Source organism: Eurytemora carolleeae, unplaced genomic scaffold (genome assembly GCF_000591075.1).
Source record: "Eurytemora carolleeae unplaced genomic scaffold, Eaff_2.0 scaffold676, whole genome shotgun sequence".
NCBI lineage: Eukaryota > Metazoa > Arthropoda > Copepoda > Calanoida > Temoridae > Eurytemora > Eurytemora carolleeae.
This window is the reverse complement of record NW_019396918.1, coordinates 201,354-218,852: the sequence shown is the minus strand read 5'-3', so window position 1 is coordinate 218,852 and position 17,499 is coordinate 201,354. Positions and strand designations below refer to the sequence as shown.

The 17,499-nt window shown below is 31.5% G+C and overlaps 1 protein-coding gene across 1 annotated transcript; it reads right to left on the bottom strand.

Annotated features, from left to right (window-relative positions):
* Nucleotides 1-1,022: 1,022 nt before the first annotated feature.
* LOC111710109 (rho GTPase-activating protein 42) lies at nt 1,023-17,295 on the bottom strand. The gene is made up of 18 exons (XM_023484139.1): nt 16,858-17,295; nt 15,761-15,836; nt 15,427-15,477; nt 14,469-14,532; nt 13,751-13,818; nt 12,962-13,018; nt 12,196-12,253; nt 11,999-12,054; nt 10,754-10,829; nt 10,129-10,202; nt 9,987-10,031; nt 9,490-9,571; nt 8,190-8,264; nt 7,484-7,555; nt 5,145-5,228; nt 4,038-4,135; nt 2,836-2,936; nt 1,023-1,231 (listed from the first exon to the last, which is right to left on the bottom strand). The coding sequence occupies exons 1-18, from the start codon at nt 16,940-16,942 to the stop codon at nt 1,038-1,040; spliced, it is 1,416 nt and encodes a 471-aa protein (XP_023339907.1). The 5' UTR covers nt 16,943-17,295; the 3' UTR covers nt 1,023-1,037.
* Nucleotides 17,296-17,499: the final 204 nt, after the last annotated feature.

Here is a 17,499-nt window from a genome sequence, read left to right as displayed (position 1 = left end):
GATCAGAGAAAACGGAGTTCGTGGCTGAGACTCAATTCCTTTCAGGTGAATTTTGTGGATTTCATGATTATTCTCAGTTTAATTTTAATCAGATATATATATATATATATATATAATACATAAATTCTTTTTATTTATGGATGCATAACACTGTTAATGAAAATAAAGGGTCCGGTAAGCATAAGCAAATTATTAATTATTTTCTGTAATTTTTATACGAAAATTTTAAAAATTATCGCAGATAATAAAATAAAATATCAAAACCAGTAAATATATTAAAAATGTTGTTTTGTACTCGATGAACTCTATGAACCCTGAGGAAAAGTGCTGATGCGGAAATGCAGACTAAGCTCTTAAACAATGCTAATATTTAATGTACTGCCACCTTTACATGTTACTTTACTATGTACCGTTAATCACCCTTGTACAGTGAACACTGTACAGTGTACGCAGTACACTTCAGTATATCTGCACGCCGCTTTACATAATCAAAACTTGACTTTAAAACATATTTTGACTTTTTTGACTTAAACAATTAAAGCATATAAAAGTTTATGTTAACTTTAAACATTTTAGAATCGATTAGAGCTGAAAACTTTTAGATGAACGGAATGATCTCAATTTTATTGATTATACAGGGTGTCCCAATAAACATGGGAATTCAGTGACGAATTCGATATCGTCTTTTTAAATAATTCTTTGATTTAGTAGAGTGATAACAACCGAGAAAGCTGTAATCTGTAAGAGTTTCGTCTGCTATAGTCACATTTTGTTTGTTTATGTTTTGACTGCATACGGTTGTACTTAGTAAAACAAGAAAATTTGAGAGAGTCATCTTGAGGGGGAGTGTCATCTTGAGGGAGGAGCGTCCAATTGAGGGAGGGTTGTCATCTTGAGAGGAATGTCGTATTGAAGGGGAGTTTCATCTTAAGAGGCGGGGGTGTCATCATTAAAGGGGGGTATCTTGAGGAGGGCAAAGTGATGTTACCTTGATAGGGGAGGGTGTGTAATATTAACTAATATTAACTTGAGAAGGGTTAATCCTTTTTGCCTTCCCCCCAAGTTGCAGAAACAGTTAAAAAGAGCAAAAGAGTATTTTCAAAAAAATGCAAACATGTTAACTTTTTTTGATAAAAAAAAATTTTATTTAATGATTTTATTTCTACCTTATGAAGATGATTTACAATAACTCTGCAGAGCTCCTTGTTGGCTCTAGGCAACTTCTCAACAACTACACAACAATATATACAGATATACAACTACACAACAATATATACAGATATACAACTACACAACAATACATACATATATACAACTACAACAATATATCCAGATATACAACTACAAAACAATATATACATATATACAACTACAACAACAATATATCCAGATATAAAACTACAACAATATATCCAGATATACAACTACAAAACAATATATACATATGTACAACTACAACAACAATATATCCAGATATACAACTACAACAACAATATATACAGAAATACAACTACACAACAATATATACAGAAATACAACTACAACAACAATACATCCAGATATACAACTACAACAACAATAAATACAGATGTACAACTACAATGTGCGATATACACAGATAGGGAAAGGGTTGGAGGGATAGGGTTGGAGGGATAGGACTGGATGGATAGAGTTGGAGGTATAGTAATGGAGGGATAGGGATGGAGGGATAGGGATGGAGGGATTGGATTGGAAGGATAGGGTTGGAGGAATAGAGTTGGAGGTATAGTGATGGAGGGAAAGGGATGGAGGGATAGGGTGGAGGGATAGGGATGGAGGGATTGGATTGGAAGGATAGGGTTGGAAGGAATAGAGTTGGAGGGATAGGGATGGAGGGATAGGGTTGGAGGGATGGGGATGGAGGGAAAGGGCGGGAGGGAAAGGGTTGGAAGGATAGGGTTGGAGGGAAAGGGTTGGAGGGATAGGGTTGGAGGGATAGGGTTGCCAGATTGATTGATTGATAATATACTATTATACGAGAATACAATGTTGAAAAGTCATGCTATATTTCACCCTGAGGTTGCAAAACTCCATCTTGTCAGATCGTCAACATGTTTTAAACCCTTATACAGAGTTTTAAGCTTAATCAGATTATTATTTTAAGTTTTATCAGTTTAGTGTTTCAAGCTTTATCAGTTTAGTATTTCAAGCTTTATCAGTTTAGTATTTCAAGCTTTATCAGTTTAGTATTTCAAGCTTTACCGGTTTAGTATTTTCAAGCTTTACCGGTTTAGTATTTCAAGCTTTTTCAGTTTAGTATTTCAAAATTTATAAGTTTAGTATTTCAAGCTTTATCACTTTAGCATTTCAAACTTTATCAGTTTAGTATTTCAAGCTTTATCAGTTTAGTATTTCAAGCTTTATCAGTTTAGTATTTCAAGCTTTATCAATTTAGTAATTCAAGCTTTTTTAATTTAGTATTTCAAGCTTTATTAATTTAGTTATTCAAGCTTTATTAGTTTAGTATTTCAAGCTTTATCATTTTAGTATTTCAGGCTTTATCACTTTAGTATTTCAAGCTTCATCAGTTTAGCATTTCAAGCTTTATCAGTTCAGTATTCTAAGTTTTATAATTTCAGTATTTCAGGTTTTATCAGTTTAGCATTTCAAGTTTTATCAGTTTAATATTTCAAACTCTATCAGTTTGCCTTTTTTGAACGTTTTGAATGCGTTTTCAAAAGGTATATTCCAGCTGCATTTGAAGTACCGGACCGATCTTTGGATAACTAGAGTTCACCGGAAGAATAAGAATCTACCCTTCTAGATAAATGAATATGATTGGTTGATATAATTTACCTAATTTAATCTCCTGTGTTCTCAGAGTATCACTGTCATGTTTCACCGCGGCAATAAACTCAGGATACAGCTGATAGGTCAACACAGGCTTAGAGAGGTCCCTGAAATACAAGCATAAAGAGGTCCCTGAAATACAGACTAAAAGAGGTCCCTAAAATACAAGCTTAGAGAATGGTCTCTGAAATACAGACTTAGAGAAGTCCCTGATCTATAGGTTTAGAGAGAGGTCCATGAAATAAAGACTTAAAGAGGTCCCCGAAATACAGGTTTAGAGAGAAGTCACTAAAATACAGGCGTAGAGAGGTCCAGAAATACAGGCTTAGAGAGGTCCCTGAAATACAGGCTTAGAGAGAGGACCCTGAAATACAGGCTTAGAGAGGTCCCTGAAATACAGGCTTAGAGAGGTCCCTGAAATACAGACTTAGAAAGGTCCCTTAAATACAGGTTCAGAGAGAGATCTCTAAAATACAGGCTTAGAGAGGTCCCTAAAATACAGACTTAGAGAAGTCACTGAAATACAGGATTAGAAAGGTCCCTGAAATGCAGGCTTAGAGAGGTCCCTAAAATGCAGTCTTAGAGAGTTCTCTGAAATACAGAGTAAGGGAAGTCTCTGAAATAAATGCTTTGAGAGGTCTTTGAAATGGAGGTTTTGAGAGTTCTCTGAAATACAGGCTTAGAGATATCTCTGAAATACAGGATTAAAGAGATCCCTGAAATACAGGCTTATCAACAAAGAGAAGCTGTCAATTAAAAAAGCTTCTCATCAATTACTTCTAAACTTGTAATTCAAAAAAGCTTGTTAATCATTAAAACTTAAATCATAAAGTCGTCTTCATTATAGTGATATATTCGCCTAACACCGTACAGTTTGACCTCTGTATACACCCTCGCATTGGTCCTGTTTATCCTTTGACCTCATACTTAATACTTAATAACTTAAATACTATTTAATATTTCCCCCCCCCCTGTATAAACCGTTGATACTAATTAAACTACATGTAAGATGTTTTTAAACATACACTCTTTTTTAAAAGAGCTAAAGAGAAAAACCAAAATTTGAATTTCAAATGAATTTACTTTTCTTGTTCAATTTACTAAAATCAAAACTAGTGGAGTTACGAGATCCCAAAGCTGAACCTGTATTGTTGCATACATTTGAAATTCTCCTTTTGTCTAGGTGACAGTGCTTTCTTTAATCATACCTTAAATACTGTTTGACCGCGCTAGCCAGAGTTTTTGACTCCCAGAGTTTAGGATCATGAAGCTCCAGGGCAGCATCGTCAGGACCAGGGTCTATAGCCTGCAGGAGTATATAGTAGTGTTTAAATACTAAAATAATCCCGGAAAATTTACTTTAACGAATTGCCTTCTGTTTATATCGATATCTCTCGGTCTTCATACGATCTCTAACTCGAAAACCGTCGAAAATATCTTAAGCAATTTTTTAGACTTAAATATTGAAAATTTACAGTCCAACAAAAAAGGGTAGAGCACGAATAATCTTTATTTTACGGGTGAAAATGGGTTCTAAAGTTAAGGTTCACTAACTTTTAACCCGGGCCCCCAATTTACCGTGTACCAATAGAATATCAAATCCTAAATTAAAATTTTTAAGCGTTATTTTTGTAGAAATATTAAATACCATAGACTTGAAATTTTAAATTATCCGGATTGTAAAAATTTTCGTGAAAGGTACAGAACAGTCTTAACGTTTGCGTTCAATGGCGGCGCTAATCTGCAGCAATTGATCTTGATATCCGCTGTGACAAGTTTAAAATTAGTAGGGTAAGATCACCAAGTAAGTATAGCGATCCCGAGATTCACAACAAACACGTTCTGACTTCAGTTATCATAACTAATGCCCGTACACATTTTTGATCATTTTGAATTTTTTGATTATTTAACATTTTATTGTAAATGCAGAGTAGGTTAAACCATTTTAGGCCCAAAAGTTAAAAACTTAAATTTCCAAAAAATAAGAAGGTGAAAATCCAAATTTTCTAGGTACGCGCATGATTGGTTTGACAACAAAATTTCAAAAAAACTAATATTTAAGTTGAAATACTTTTGTTATTAAACCGATTGTTTACAATATTCCTCGTTTTGATTTATTGATGCAGGTGTGAACAAATTGAATTAATAACTGTTCTATAATAGGAAATGGGAATTACCAAATGATAATAATTAAATTGATAATGATAATTTTTAATAGAAAAAATAACACCAATGATATTGATGATAGTAATAATAATGATAATGTTAATAATAATGAAAATAATGATAATAATAGTCAGTAAAAATATATCAACCTGATTTAGCAGTTTTTTAACTTTAGACATGACTCCTCCCACCCTGTAGAGACCTTCTTCATGAAGCCCCCTGTCCTCCAGTTCCTGCAGAATATAATTATTGAAATAATATTAACCATTAAAAAATAAAGTTCAAACTATTTATTTTTTTCTTTAAGCAGATATTCAAAATATAAAGAACTTTAAGGAATAAAGTTTTTTTATAACTAAATAAGTGCCCGGCGTTGTCCATGGTTACTTATAATTGATATTTCAGCCGTATACCGCGCTTGATGTCTTAAATTATGATTTTAGCAGAAGTACCCGGCATAATAGGATTTCTGGTCATTTTTGAACCAAAATTATTTTGAAAAATGATAAAATTATAAAAATAAAGCTAAAAATGTTAAAGGGACTCGTGACAAATTTCAAGTGACCCTTAAAGGGAGTGACCGGCTATGTAAGTTAGTTGAACTGAGTATGCAGTGTTGTGGAAAACTTCTTTCGGATTCATTTGAGACATATTAAACTTTTTAAAGATCTGTATATCCTGAGTTTTGAGCGCAATGTATTGGAACATGTTGAGAAAATAAAAATTAATCTTATCATTGAAAATAAGTAATCTTGTTCAATTATTAGTTTCTATTTTCTCATCATTCTGGTTTCTCATTATTTACAAAGAATTTCGCAGATTTTCTAGAATTATTATTGAAAAGACGACATTTGAAGAATTTGAAGAAATCTGCGAATAAATTCAAAGAAGATAAGAAATTCCATATAATAATAAAAACGAAATAATCGATTTTAGCATTGATTTATAGACAAATTTCTTTTGAGAAATATGTTCCTAACCATCTAATTAGATTACTGTATAATTTTACTTTATTTTTCGTTGTCGTTATTTAATAATTTAAAAAAAACTAATTCTGAAAACGTATCCACCCCCAAAGTAGGAGTTTTGAACGTCGAATTTTTGCTCAAACTCAGGATTTACAGATCTTTAAAAAGTTTAATATGTCTCAAATGAATATCCGAAAGAAGTTTTCCACAACACTGCATACTCAGTTCAACTACCTTACATAGCCGGTCACTCCCTCTAAACCTTTTCTGCGTGAAAAATTTTCTATCTTTAAAAAATGTTAAATTTTTCTTCCTTATTTCCCCTGCATAAGTTAGCATGCAAGACACTTATATGGAGATTGAATTATTAATTAACAATCCAATTTTAAGTTAAAAATATTATTGTTGCTAGACCAAATGTTAAAGTTGACCATTATTAATTTATGGATGAATTTCGTCGACAAACGCTTTAAATTTCAACATTTGGCAAATATATTCTGACACCCTGTGCTGTTTGTTTTTTACATTATTGATGAGCGCCCTTTACAGTGTGATGCGTGAAATTTTAGAATATGAAGACTACATTTCACCAATCTTATGTATTTATTGTTGTTATAAAGAACATAGTTTTTCTAATTGCCTAATTTTTATGAGTTAAACAGTCGTCTTCCTATGCTTCAGTTATATGTTTCTCACTGAGTGCTATAAATTAACTTAGAGGAAAGTATGCACTGAACTAACCTGTATACAATCCTTCAGGAAAGTATACGCTGAACTAACCTGCAGACAATCCTTGAGGAAAGTATACGCTGAACTAACCTGTAGACAATCCTTGAAGAAAATATACGCTGAACTAACCTGTAGACAATCCTTGAGGAAAGTATACGCTGAACTAACCTGTAGACAATCCTTGAGGAAAGTATACGCTGAACTAACCTGTATACAATCCTTGAGGAAAGTATTCACTGAACTAACCTGTAGACAATCCTTGAGGAAAGTATTCGCTGAACTAACCTGTAGTCAATCCTTGAGGAAAGTATACACTGAACTAACCTGCAGACAATCCTTGAAGAAAATATACGCTGAACTAACCTGTAGTCAATCCTTGAGGAAAGTATACGCTGAACTAACCTGTATACAATCCTTGAAGAAAATATACGCTGAACTAACCTGCAGACAATCCTTGAGGAAAGTATACGCTGAACTAACCTGTAGACAATCCTTGAAGAAAATATACGCTGAACTAACCTGTAGACAATCCTTGAGGAGAGTATACGCTGAACTAACCTCTATACAATCCTTGAGGAAAGAATACGCTAAACTAAACTGTAGACAATCCTTGAGGAAAGTATACGCTGAACTAACCTGTGGAAATCCTTAAGGAAACTATACGCTGAATTAACCTGTAGACAATCCTTGAAGAAAATATACGCTGAACTAACCTGTAGACAATCCTTGAGGAAAGTATACGCTAAACTAACCTGAAGACAATCCTTGAGGAAAGTATACAATGAACTAACCTGAAGACAATCCTTGAGGAAAGTATACGCTGAACTGTTTAAATTCTCCTCTACACTGTCAGCCTTGATTCTCTAGATTCAACTTTATTAAAGGAACTGTAAGCGTAATTTTAACATTCTTAAAGGGATTGGTCACGAAAAGTTAAGTGGGGTATACTGTACAGGATTTAAATCTAGACAATCGATTAAAAATTAATATTGACACCAATCTATGATGACTAACATTTGTTAAACAAGTTTTTTTTTGCAAGACAGACCACATTTTGAAATACCGGAATTTGGGGAATCTTAATTCCCATGTTGTTGGGACCTCGTGTAATTATCCTTGTGTACTAGTACACATAATCCTTAATTACAAGTACACAATTTCTTATGTACAAGTACATATATTCTTATGTATAAGTACATATATCCTTATGTACAAGTACATATATATTCTTATGTACATGTTCATATATCCTTATGTACAATACACATATATTCTTATTCACAAGCACCTATATCCGTATGGACAAGTACAATATCCTTATGTAAAAGTTAATATATCCTTATGTACAAGTATATATATTTATGTACAAGTACATATATCCTTATGTACAAGTACAATATCCTTATGTCAAAGTAAATATATCCTTATGTACAAGTACATATATCCTTATGTACAAGTGCATATATCTTCATGTACAAGTACATGAATCCTACTAACCTGTAAAGTATTAACAGCTGGCCAAGTACCTCCCATGGCTTCAACCCAATTCTTTCTCACTTGATCTGACAAGGCCTAAACATCGTAGTAATTTTTGATTAATTTGAATGTCTCAAGTTATCTGGTGAGGAACTATCTGGTGAGGAACTGAGTCTTTGCCACAAACTAAGATTTTCTAATCCCTATATCTTTGCAACCCAATGTTTTAGGCCTTAGATATTTCAAACTATAAGTTCTGTTTAATTAAAATAATCAAAGTTTGAAATTCAAAGATTTACACCATGACCATCAAGCATTTTTAATTCTTTTCCTAGCGCAAAATTTGTTGACCCAGCCCCTGTATCTTGCAATTTTATACATCTTAAAGGGATCGTTGTCTTGTAGTTTCAAGAAATCCTCAATTTAAAGAGGATCATCTCCGATTTACAAAGGAACCCTTTTAACCTTTATCAGATCAAATATGGAAGAAATGATTTTTTTCCAATTTGAAAAGTGTTTGATTATGACCATTTTTCGAATTGTTACTGTTGCATTGAATCCGCAAGCATTTTATTACTACATGAATAGAGCAAGATTCTTAAAGCCTAATCAAAAATAATGTCTAAATATCAAGGTCAATAAATATTTCTGCTATTTAGATGTACAAAATTGCATTATTAATGTTAAACAATATAATTATGATCAAGTGAGTGTGACTTTTAACAAACTTTTTTCTTTCAAATTCGGTAAAAAATAAAAAAAAGTCTTCATATATCTGTTAAATTAAGTTGTAATGATAAAGATATTTTTAAATGGCACAAAAATATTATTTTAATTGCTTTGAATTAAAATTTTGAATTCTACGTTTAAAGTAAAATATGATACATCATGCATGAAACCATTTTATGTCATTTCAGTTTTAAAACTTTGAATATTATCAATTACAACCTCTTTTTGTTAGGTAAAACCATAGATTAATTAAATAGGACACTAAATGTTGGCTTTCCAAGATTTAGGGTTTTTTAAACATTAACCCTGAGGCAGAGGCCCAAAGGAGTTCCGCGCAAGCAGCGCATGCTCTTCCTGTCTTGTAATTCGCCACTGCTCTCGCGAAACTTCTTTGGGCTTCTATCTCAAGGTTATTATGAACGAAAAACCCCTAAATCTTAAAAAGACGAAATGTATAGTGTCCTATCTGTTATTTTAATTAATCTATGGATGGGTAAAACTATGATTTAAAATTTTTCTACGAAAACAAACCAGCGTCAAATAGAAACTAGAGAAGGTATAATTATAAAGCCCGCCGAGCTAGTAATCTAACCTGTAGTGTGTGTGTGATAACCTGACTACCCCCCTCATCAGTATTCCCACCACCTGACACCACATGACCGGTCACTGAAAACCTGGGCAAAAACGGTCATTTAAAGGGAATGTTCTTAAAAAATGAAATGTAACCATGGATTTTGTAACTTGTAACAATTATGACTTATAAATTTAACGTCAAGTTAAAGTAAACTGTACGTAAGATTGAAAGCTTGTACAATTATATATCCTCCTATCGAGGACCTATCGAACAACCATGTTTTGAATTTCCAATATGTAACCGAATAATTTTGCTTTTCTCATGTGCGTTACAATCAAAACTAGACGAGCCACGAGGTCACAAAGTCCTACTTGTTATGTCGCATAAATTTTACCCTTCTATCTCCTTATATCTAGTTTGCATTGTGGCATTTCTAATGCATAAAAACGACAATAATTCATTTTCTTTATCCAAAATAATTATTTTTCAATTACAATAAAAGTTAAAATTCGTACCTAAACTTTTCACTCACTTCATCTTTGCATACACAGTTTATCACTCTGAACATTAACAAATTATTTCTTTTATTATTTAAACTTACTACTTTTTTAGCAAAAAAAAATTTTAAAATGAGAAAATTAATATTTGTTTTTGTTCCTTAAAGTTTCACCGGTCCCGATTTTTCCGTCAATTTGATTGTACGGGATCAGAGTTAAGGTTTTGGTCTTACCCTAATGTACAATCAATCAATAAATGTCGTTTAAAAAAAGAAGATAATTTTTCTAATTTAAATTTAAAAAAGAACTATAATTTGCGCAGATTAAGTGAGAATTTGTTGTTAATTTAAGATGCATATTGTATAAAGATGACAAATTTAGCCGTCAATACTTTTGTTGGTTCAAAATTATCCTAATAAAATTTGATGAGATGAGCACCATGACACAGTGGAATTCTTGCAGTCTTTTTTTTCTCTTAATAATGATATGTATTTTGTAATCTTCATTTGAACTTTTTCCAATAATTTGATATAAATGTCAATAATGTAATATTAATTGTAGATTAAATAACACATTTCTTCAGAAAAAAAAGAAAGACGATAAATTTCACATTTTTTTGGTTCTCACCGTTATTGATTATGCTCTACTTTAAAACTTCGCCCCCCCCCCCCCACTCCTCCTCAGTTGGTCTATTTGCATCCTTCATGGCATAATGAAAGGCAGTTCAACAAAAATTTAATTCTTTTGATCGAAGCCATTGAAGCGCGGTATGATTGGTTGCGCTCCTGATATTGACAAAAATGTTTGCTCCATCCTGTCATTTTCATCGTCTTACGCGCTTGCACATACAGATATCCTTGCCTAAAAATAATAATATTGTTAATTATATTTAGATAATAATAGCTGGGGATAATAATGATAATAATAATTTTTGATAATAATGATAATTAGTATTTTGTGCAAATATTTATGTCATCCGAAAATTCTAAATTGAGAAAAAAATACAAATTATGCGTTTTCTCTTCTCTTCATTTTCTATTTTAATAGCTTTATTAGCTTTTATTATCAATTCAGAGGAAACTAGTTTCAAATTGGTTTGCCAGACTCAAACTAAACAATTAAAATGATTATATTTTCCCAAAAAACACATTAACATACAATGACCGCCAGAATACATTGGAATAGAAAGACAGTATTTGGACAATATAAAAATTACGTAAAGTTAAAGTACATAAAAACTTTTGAACGTAATCTCGCACTTTCAAATAACCCTACTGCCTTAGAGTTAAACTTTTTCTTCGATTACTAAAAATGTTATGCTACGCACTTCATGTACATGTACAATGGATTACGATCAATAAGTATAGAATAGAAGGGATATACAACTGACGCGGCTCGCGCTTCCATATGATTATACATTCATTGCAGACAGGGTACTTCATTTGAAAAAGAGTTTTTAAAGATAGTTTTTTAATCTTTTAAATTTGGTTTTTACAATACCATATTAAATAAAACCAATTTTGGAATGTATGGAATAGAAGAGAGATACAAACGACGCGGCCCGCCTTACCATATGATTACACATGCTTTGCAGACACAACTCCATTTGAATAAAAAATATGTGTCTGATGTACAAATAACGCGTGCATGTATTCAGAATAGGCTATTGCAAACAGGGGAAAAATCAGGGGGAATAACAAATAAAAAATACATTCTATTGGGATGCAAAAATATTAGCAATACAAGCGTCTTTTTTATAATATAAAAAATTGTTTTTTTAATATGGTACAGTAAAAAACCAAATTTAAATTAAAATTAAAAAACTATCTTAAAAACTCTTTTTTAAATGGAGTACCATGATTGCAATGAATGTATAATCATATGGTAGGGCGAGCCGAGCCGACTATTCCATACTCCTTGATCGTAATCCATTGTACATGTATATGAAGCACGTAAAAAAAAGAAAAAGTTTAACTCTAAGGCAGTAGGGTCATTTGACAGTACATGGTGAGCGTATTTTTTAAAATTACCTTGTGTACATCTTGTTGAATAGTCCTGGATCCTCCCCATTCTTCAACATTCGATCCTAAACAGTAAACAGACGGTTATCATATTAGTTTTCTGTTCAAAAGTTTAAAGCTTGTGATAGCGGATTTTCTAAAAAAAACTGTTTGCAGCATTTTAACAAAAGAAATGACCGAAGCAATATTTAGTTCTATAATTTTACCTTGAGCTTGCTGTAGGATTCCACTGTGCTACTAAAATTTTCACGGGTTTTCTCAACTCTAAATTTTGCATAATCAAATCTTGGAAAAAGATATTTACGACAACTAAGTTTTTTTTAATTCATGTTTTCTTATCTTTCAGTAATTTAGAAAATGCGCGATGATATTCATGGACGACTGTACGGAATTTATACTGTGTGTTTCTTTATATTCACGATTCCCTCTTACTGTAAAATTGTTATTTTCTTTGTCAAATCATTCAGCAACTATTAAAATGCTTTATTTATAACATAAGAAGACTTTATTTGATCTCGGGATCGTCAAATTGTAGTTTTTACAGTCTCATTCTTTGTGTGTACCCCTGTTTATATATATATATATATATATAGTATGTATGTGCGTATTGTATGTAGTCAATGTTTGGATGTAAAACATTTTAGAATTGAATATATTTGTTTCTTTTCTTATGCAAATAAATATATTACGCATAGAGTAGTTAAACTTTATATAGTGGGATAGATAGATATTTGGATACAAATATAGATGGATGGATAGATGAATAGATAGATAGACAGGTAGACAGGCACCTAAATAGATTTCAACAATGAACTTTAATCTTAAGGTTATTCATACTGTAGACTCCACTGTAAGTTTACAACTACAGCAATAAACATAAACACTAACCAGGCCACTAAACTAACCAAGAAATCTACTAAACAATGCATAAAAATCCTCCAAAATCAACTAGTTTTTAATTTAACAAAATTCCTTGTTGCCAAGTCCTCCATATAAGCTCCATATTCTGCTGCAACAGTATTTCCAACTCTAAAAACAAGAAAATCTAATATTCACATCTCTTTATATTTTCAACCTGATGTTTAATAAATGATTGATATTTCAAATTCAAATTCATATCTTAGATAAAAAAGTCTAAGTTTTAAGTATAACAGATTTACGCAGATTGCAACTTGCACAGTTATAGTTAATAGAAAATTCTAGTCTGAACAAAAACTTCTCTTTCAAAAAATAGTTGACCCAACTGTTACTATGATACCTGTAAGTTGACCCAACTGTTACTATGATACCTGCAGTAATTGACCCAACTGTTACTATATACCTGTAGTTGACCCAACTGTTACTATATACCTGTAGTTGACCCAACTGTTACTATATACCTGTAGTTGACCAAACTGTCACTATATACCTGTAGTTGAACAAACTGTTACTATATACCTGTAGTTGACCCGACTGTTACTATATACTTGTAGTTGATCAAACTGAAACTATGATACCTGTAGCTGACTAAACTGTTACTATATACCTGTAGTTGACCCAACTGTTACTATATACTTGTAGTTGACCAAACTGTTACTGTGATACCTGTAGTTGACCAAACTGTTACTATATACCAGTTAACCCAACTGTAACTATATAACTGTAGTAATTGACCCAACTGTTACTATATACCTGTAGTAATTGACCAAACTGTTTCTATATACCTGTAGTTGACCCAACTGTTACTATATACCTGTAGTTGACCAAACTGTTACTATATACCTGTAGTAATTGACCCAACTTCTTGTAAACGCAAGCAATGCTTCAACAAATTCAAACTTTTTTCTCTCCTAAAAAAATATTAAATAATATTTTTACGCAAAGGGACTGTTATTAACGTAATTTCTAGTTATCCCCCATTCCTAGGGCATGCCAGATTCAAAATGGTACCAGTCCAAACTTTATCTGATTAATAATGTGGAAGATATCGACGGTTGCCTTGATTAAAAAAGGGTTTAATTCTTACAATTTCCTTTTTTCTGCAGCCAACAAATCCGGGTACCGTTGTGAATCGGATGTGCCACTCTAAACTAAAACTATGATTCATCCTATTCCCCTTTTAATTCAGGAATATTCCCTTGATTTTTTACAATTTTAAGTTTATCTGAAGGTTGGGGTTATTAACATTCCTCATACTTGAGTGCATTTAAGATTACATGTGCATCAACTTTATATTCCTAAATACTTCTTTACGACTCTGTAAAAGTAATGATGGCAACTTATTCAGACATATCAATTAAAATAAAACTTATTTATTTAAATTCTTGAAACTTCATTATAACAATACAGTAAAGTGAATTACAGTACAGTACAGTACAGTACAGTACAGTACAGTACAATACAGTACAGTGTAATAGAGTACAGAAAGTACAGTACATTACAATACAGTACAGTGTAATAGAGTACAGAAAGTACAGTACAGTACAGTACAGGTGCCTACCTGAACTATATGAATATTGTACACGTAGTCTAGTGATGCTGAATTCAGGCTTTTCTGTTCAATTCTAGAAATATATTTATACAAAATTTAAAAATAAAAGTAATAAAAATTCTTTATATCGATGAATGTGATAAATCTATATATAAATTTGGCTTGTCTGTGTGTTTGTCTGTTTGTTTGTTTGTATCCAATAAACGTCAAAACGGCTGAACCGATCGGGCCCAAATTTTTTGTGGCACCTCGCGTTATCCCAGGGAAGGCTTATGAATGATAAAAATTTAAAAAAATGTGTTTTAAAGGTTTTTAATTTTGTAAAAAATTTAAATTCTTGAAAATCCGCGAATTTTTTTTGAAAATTCGCAAAATTTTTTTCTTCTTTGTTTTAAAATGTAAACAAAAAGAACATGTTGACAATTTAAATAGAAGATGGGCGCGAAGCGCCCTAAATGCCAAGAAAGAAGTGCGCGAAGCGCCATGAATTTCTAGTATATAATAAATTATCAATTGACAAAATTATGGAGTTTTAAGAGTTTTAAGTTTGACCTTGTAAACTCTGGCTTATCTATATAATGAAAACTGTTAAAAATAAAGTGACATTTTACATTTAATCTTTTTAAAAACAATTTGTTAGAAGATAGAAGATAGATGATAAAAGATTGAAGATAGAAGATTGAAGATTGAAGATTAAAGATAAAAGATAGAAGATAGAAGGTGGAAGGTGGAAGATAGAAGATAGAAGATAGAAGATAGATGATAGAAGATAGAAGATAGAAGATAGAAGATAGAAGATAGAAGATAGAAGATAGAAGATTGAAGATTGAAGATTAAAGATAAAAGATAGAAGATAGAAGAGAAGATAGAAGATAGAAGATAGAAGATAGAAGATAGAAGATAGAAGATAGAAGATAGCAGATAGAAGATAGAAGATAGAAGATAGAGATAGAAGATAGATATTAACCTGACTATTTCTGACATTTCCGCTAAATTTTCCTCTTTTTTGCTGCTTGTACTACTCGGAGTAAATCATTGTTTTATTTGTAAAAAAATGTAAAAATTGTAAAAATTGTAAAAATTGTAAAAATTGTAAAAAATCGTTAAAATGTTGTTTCAGGGAATTAGATCAGTTTTAATTTATTAAGAATTTAAAGAAATATTGTGCATTTCTTTTTGGTAAGAAAATATTAAATCATATTACATTTTGTTTTATTTTTACGAATTGTTCTAAAATTAAAAAAAATCAAATAAAAGTAGAATATTAAAAAAAATTTTTTAAAAGATCATGAATTTTGTCCCTGATATATTTATCTTGAGCCGAGCATAATTTCCCGCTAGATTTCTCAAAATCCTTTTTTGACTGCTTCACCGATCCTAATCAGGGGGGTTGTAAAATGTGTGTGCAGTGAGTGATAACCAGAAAACAATGGAAAAATTGTTAATAAGCCTAGTAATTAACCTTAGGATCACTATGACCTTCGCTTCTTTCATTTATAAAATTTGTAACTAATTTAGCTCAAACAAATCTACATTTTCAAAGATATATCGGTTAAACCAATTAAAGATTTCAAGAAAAACTGAAGACAACATTCAGTCTACGGTTTTCTGGTTACCACTGTACCACTGTGTTCATATAATGGTTCAATTTCTTTAGTTCCCTGTTCATATTTAGCTTTGTCATTTTTTTATACGATTTTAATATTCATCTTGAATCTTAAGTCTGAATTATGGTTTGGAGTATCGTTAATCTTTATTGTTTGATCTTGATATATCTAATGTTGGCAAATTTAAATTTGAAGATAAATGTTTGATCTTGATATATCCAATGTTGGCAATTTTAAATTTGAGGATAAATGTTTGATCTTGATATATCTAGTGTTGGCAATTTTAAATTTGAGGATAAATGTTTGATCTTGATATATCCAATGTTGGCAATTTTAAATTTGAGGATAAATGTTTGATCTTGATATATCCAATGTTGGCAATTTTAAATTTGAGGATAAATGTTTGATCTTGATATATCCAATGTTGGCAATTTTAAATTTGAGGATGAATGTTTGATCTTGATATATCCAATGTTGACAATTTTAAATTTGAGCATGAATGTTTGATCTTGATACATCCAATGTTGACAATTTTAAATTTGAGGATAAATGTGTGATCTTGATATATCCAATGTTGGCAATTTTAAATTTGAGGATAAATGTTTGATCTTGATACATCCAATGTTGGCAATTTTAAATTTGAGGATAAATGCTTGATCCGTTAATATTAAAGTTATCTCTGCAGAATATCAAAGAGGAATTTAAAAATTCCATAAAATAACGATCAATGCTTGATCTTGAGATTCACAATACAAAAGTTTTAACCTGAGATGAAATAAAAAAGAACTGACCTATCTGCTCCTTCCTGAAGTTTAGGAGAGGATTGATAAACCTTTGCTCAGCAGACATCAAGATATTGTTCATCTCATTCTCCATACTAGTCAGGAACTTACTGAACCAGGTCCGGATACTTAAGGTATTAATGGGTACTTATGGGTACTTTGGGTACTTAGAGGGTACTCAGGGGTACTTAGGTGTACTCTCAGGGGTACTTAGGGGTACTCAGGGATACTCATTAGTACTCTCAACGGTACTGAGTGGTACTTAGGAATAATCAGGGATACTCCAATACTTGGGGGTTCTCTCTGGGGTACTTTAGGGTATCTCAGGGACATTCTAAAGGGGTACAGAACCCCTTAAGAATAAAAATGATAATTGAAGAAATTGAAAATTCCAGGAATTTAACTATCAAGTAATTAACAAATCTCGGAATCAAAGAACCAAGAAATCAAAGAATTAAGAAATCAAAGAATCAAGAAATATCAAAGAAAGTTGTGTAAAAATAATTAAAAGAAATAAAAAATCTAATAAATATTAAACAAACTGGATAATTCCGTATTTAAGAATTTTGGAATGAAAAAAAAAACAAATGTAAATTGTAAATTGTAAATTGTAAATTGTAAATTGTAAATTGTAAATTGTAAATTGTAAAT

What these genes read in the sequence shown, in the direction of transcription:
- LOC111710109 (XM_023484139.1), bottom strand. Translation starts at nt 16,942, where the DNA reads ATGGAGAATGAGATGAACAATATCTTGATGTCTGCTGAGCAAAGGTTT. An exon ending in AACATTTTTGTCAATATCAG is followed by an intron (nt 10,203 to 10,753) that starts GAGCGCAACCAA and finishes ATTGTACATTAG; the next exon opens with GGTAAGACCAAAACCTTAAC. An exon ending in CAGCTGTTAATACTTTACAG is followed by an intron (nt 7,556 to 8,189) that starts GTTAGTAGGATT and finishes AGTTGAATCTAG; the next exon opens with AGAATCAAGGCTGACAGTGT.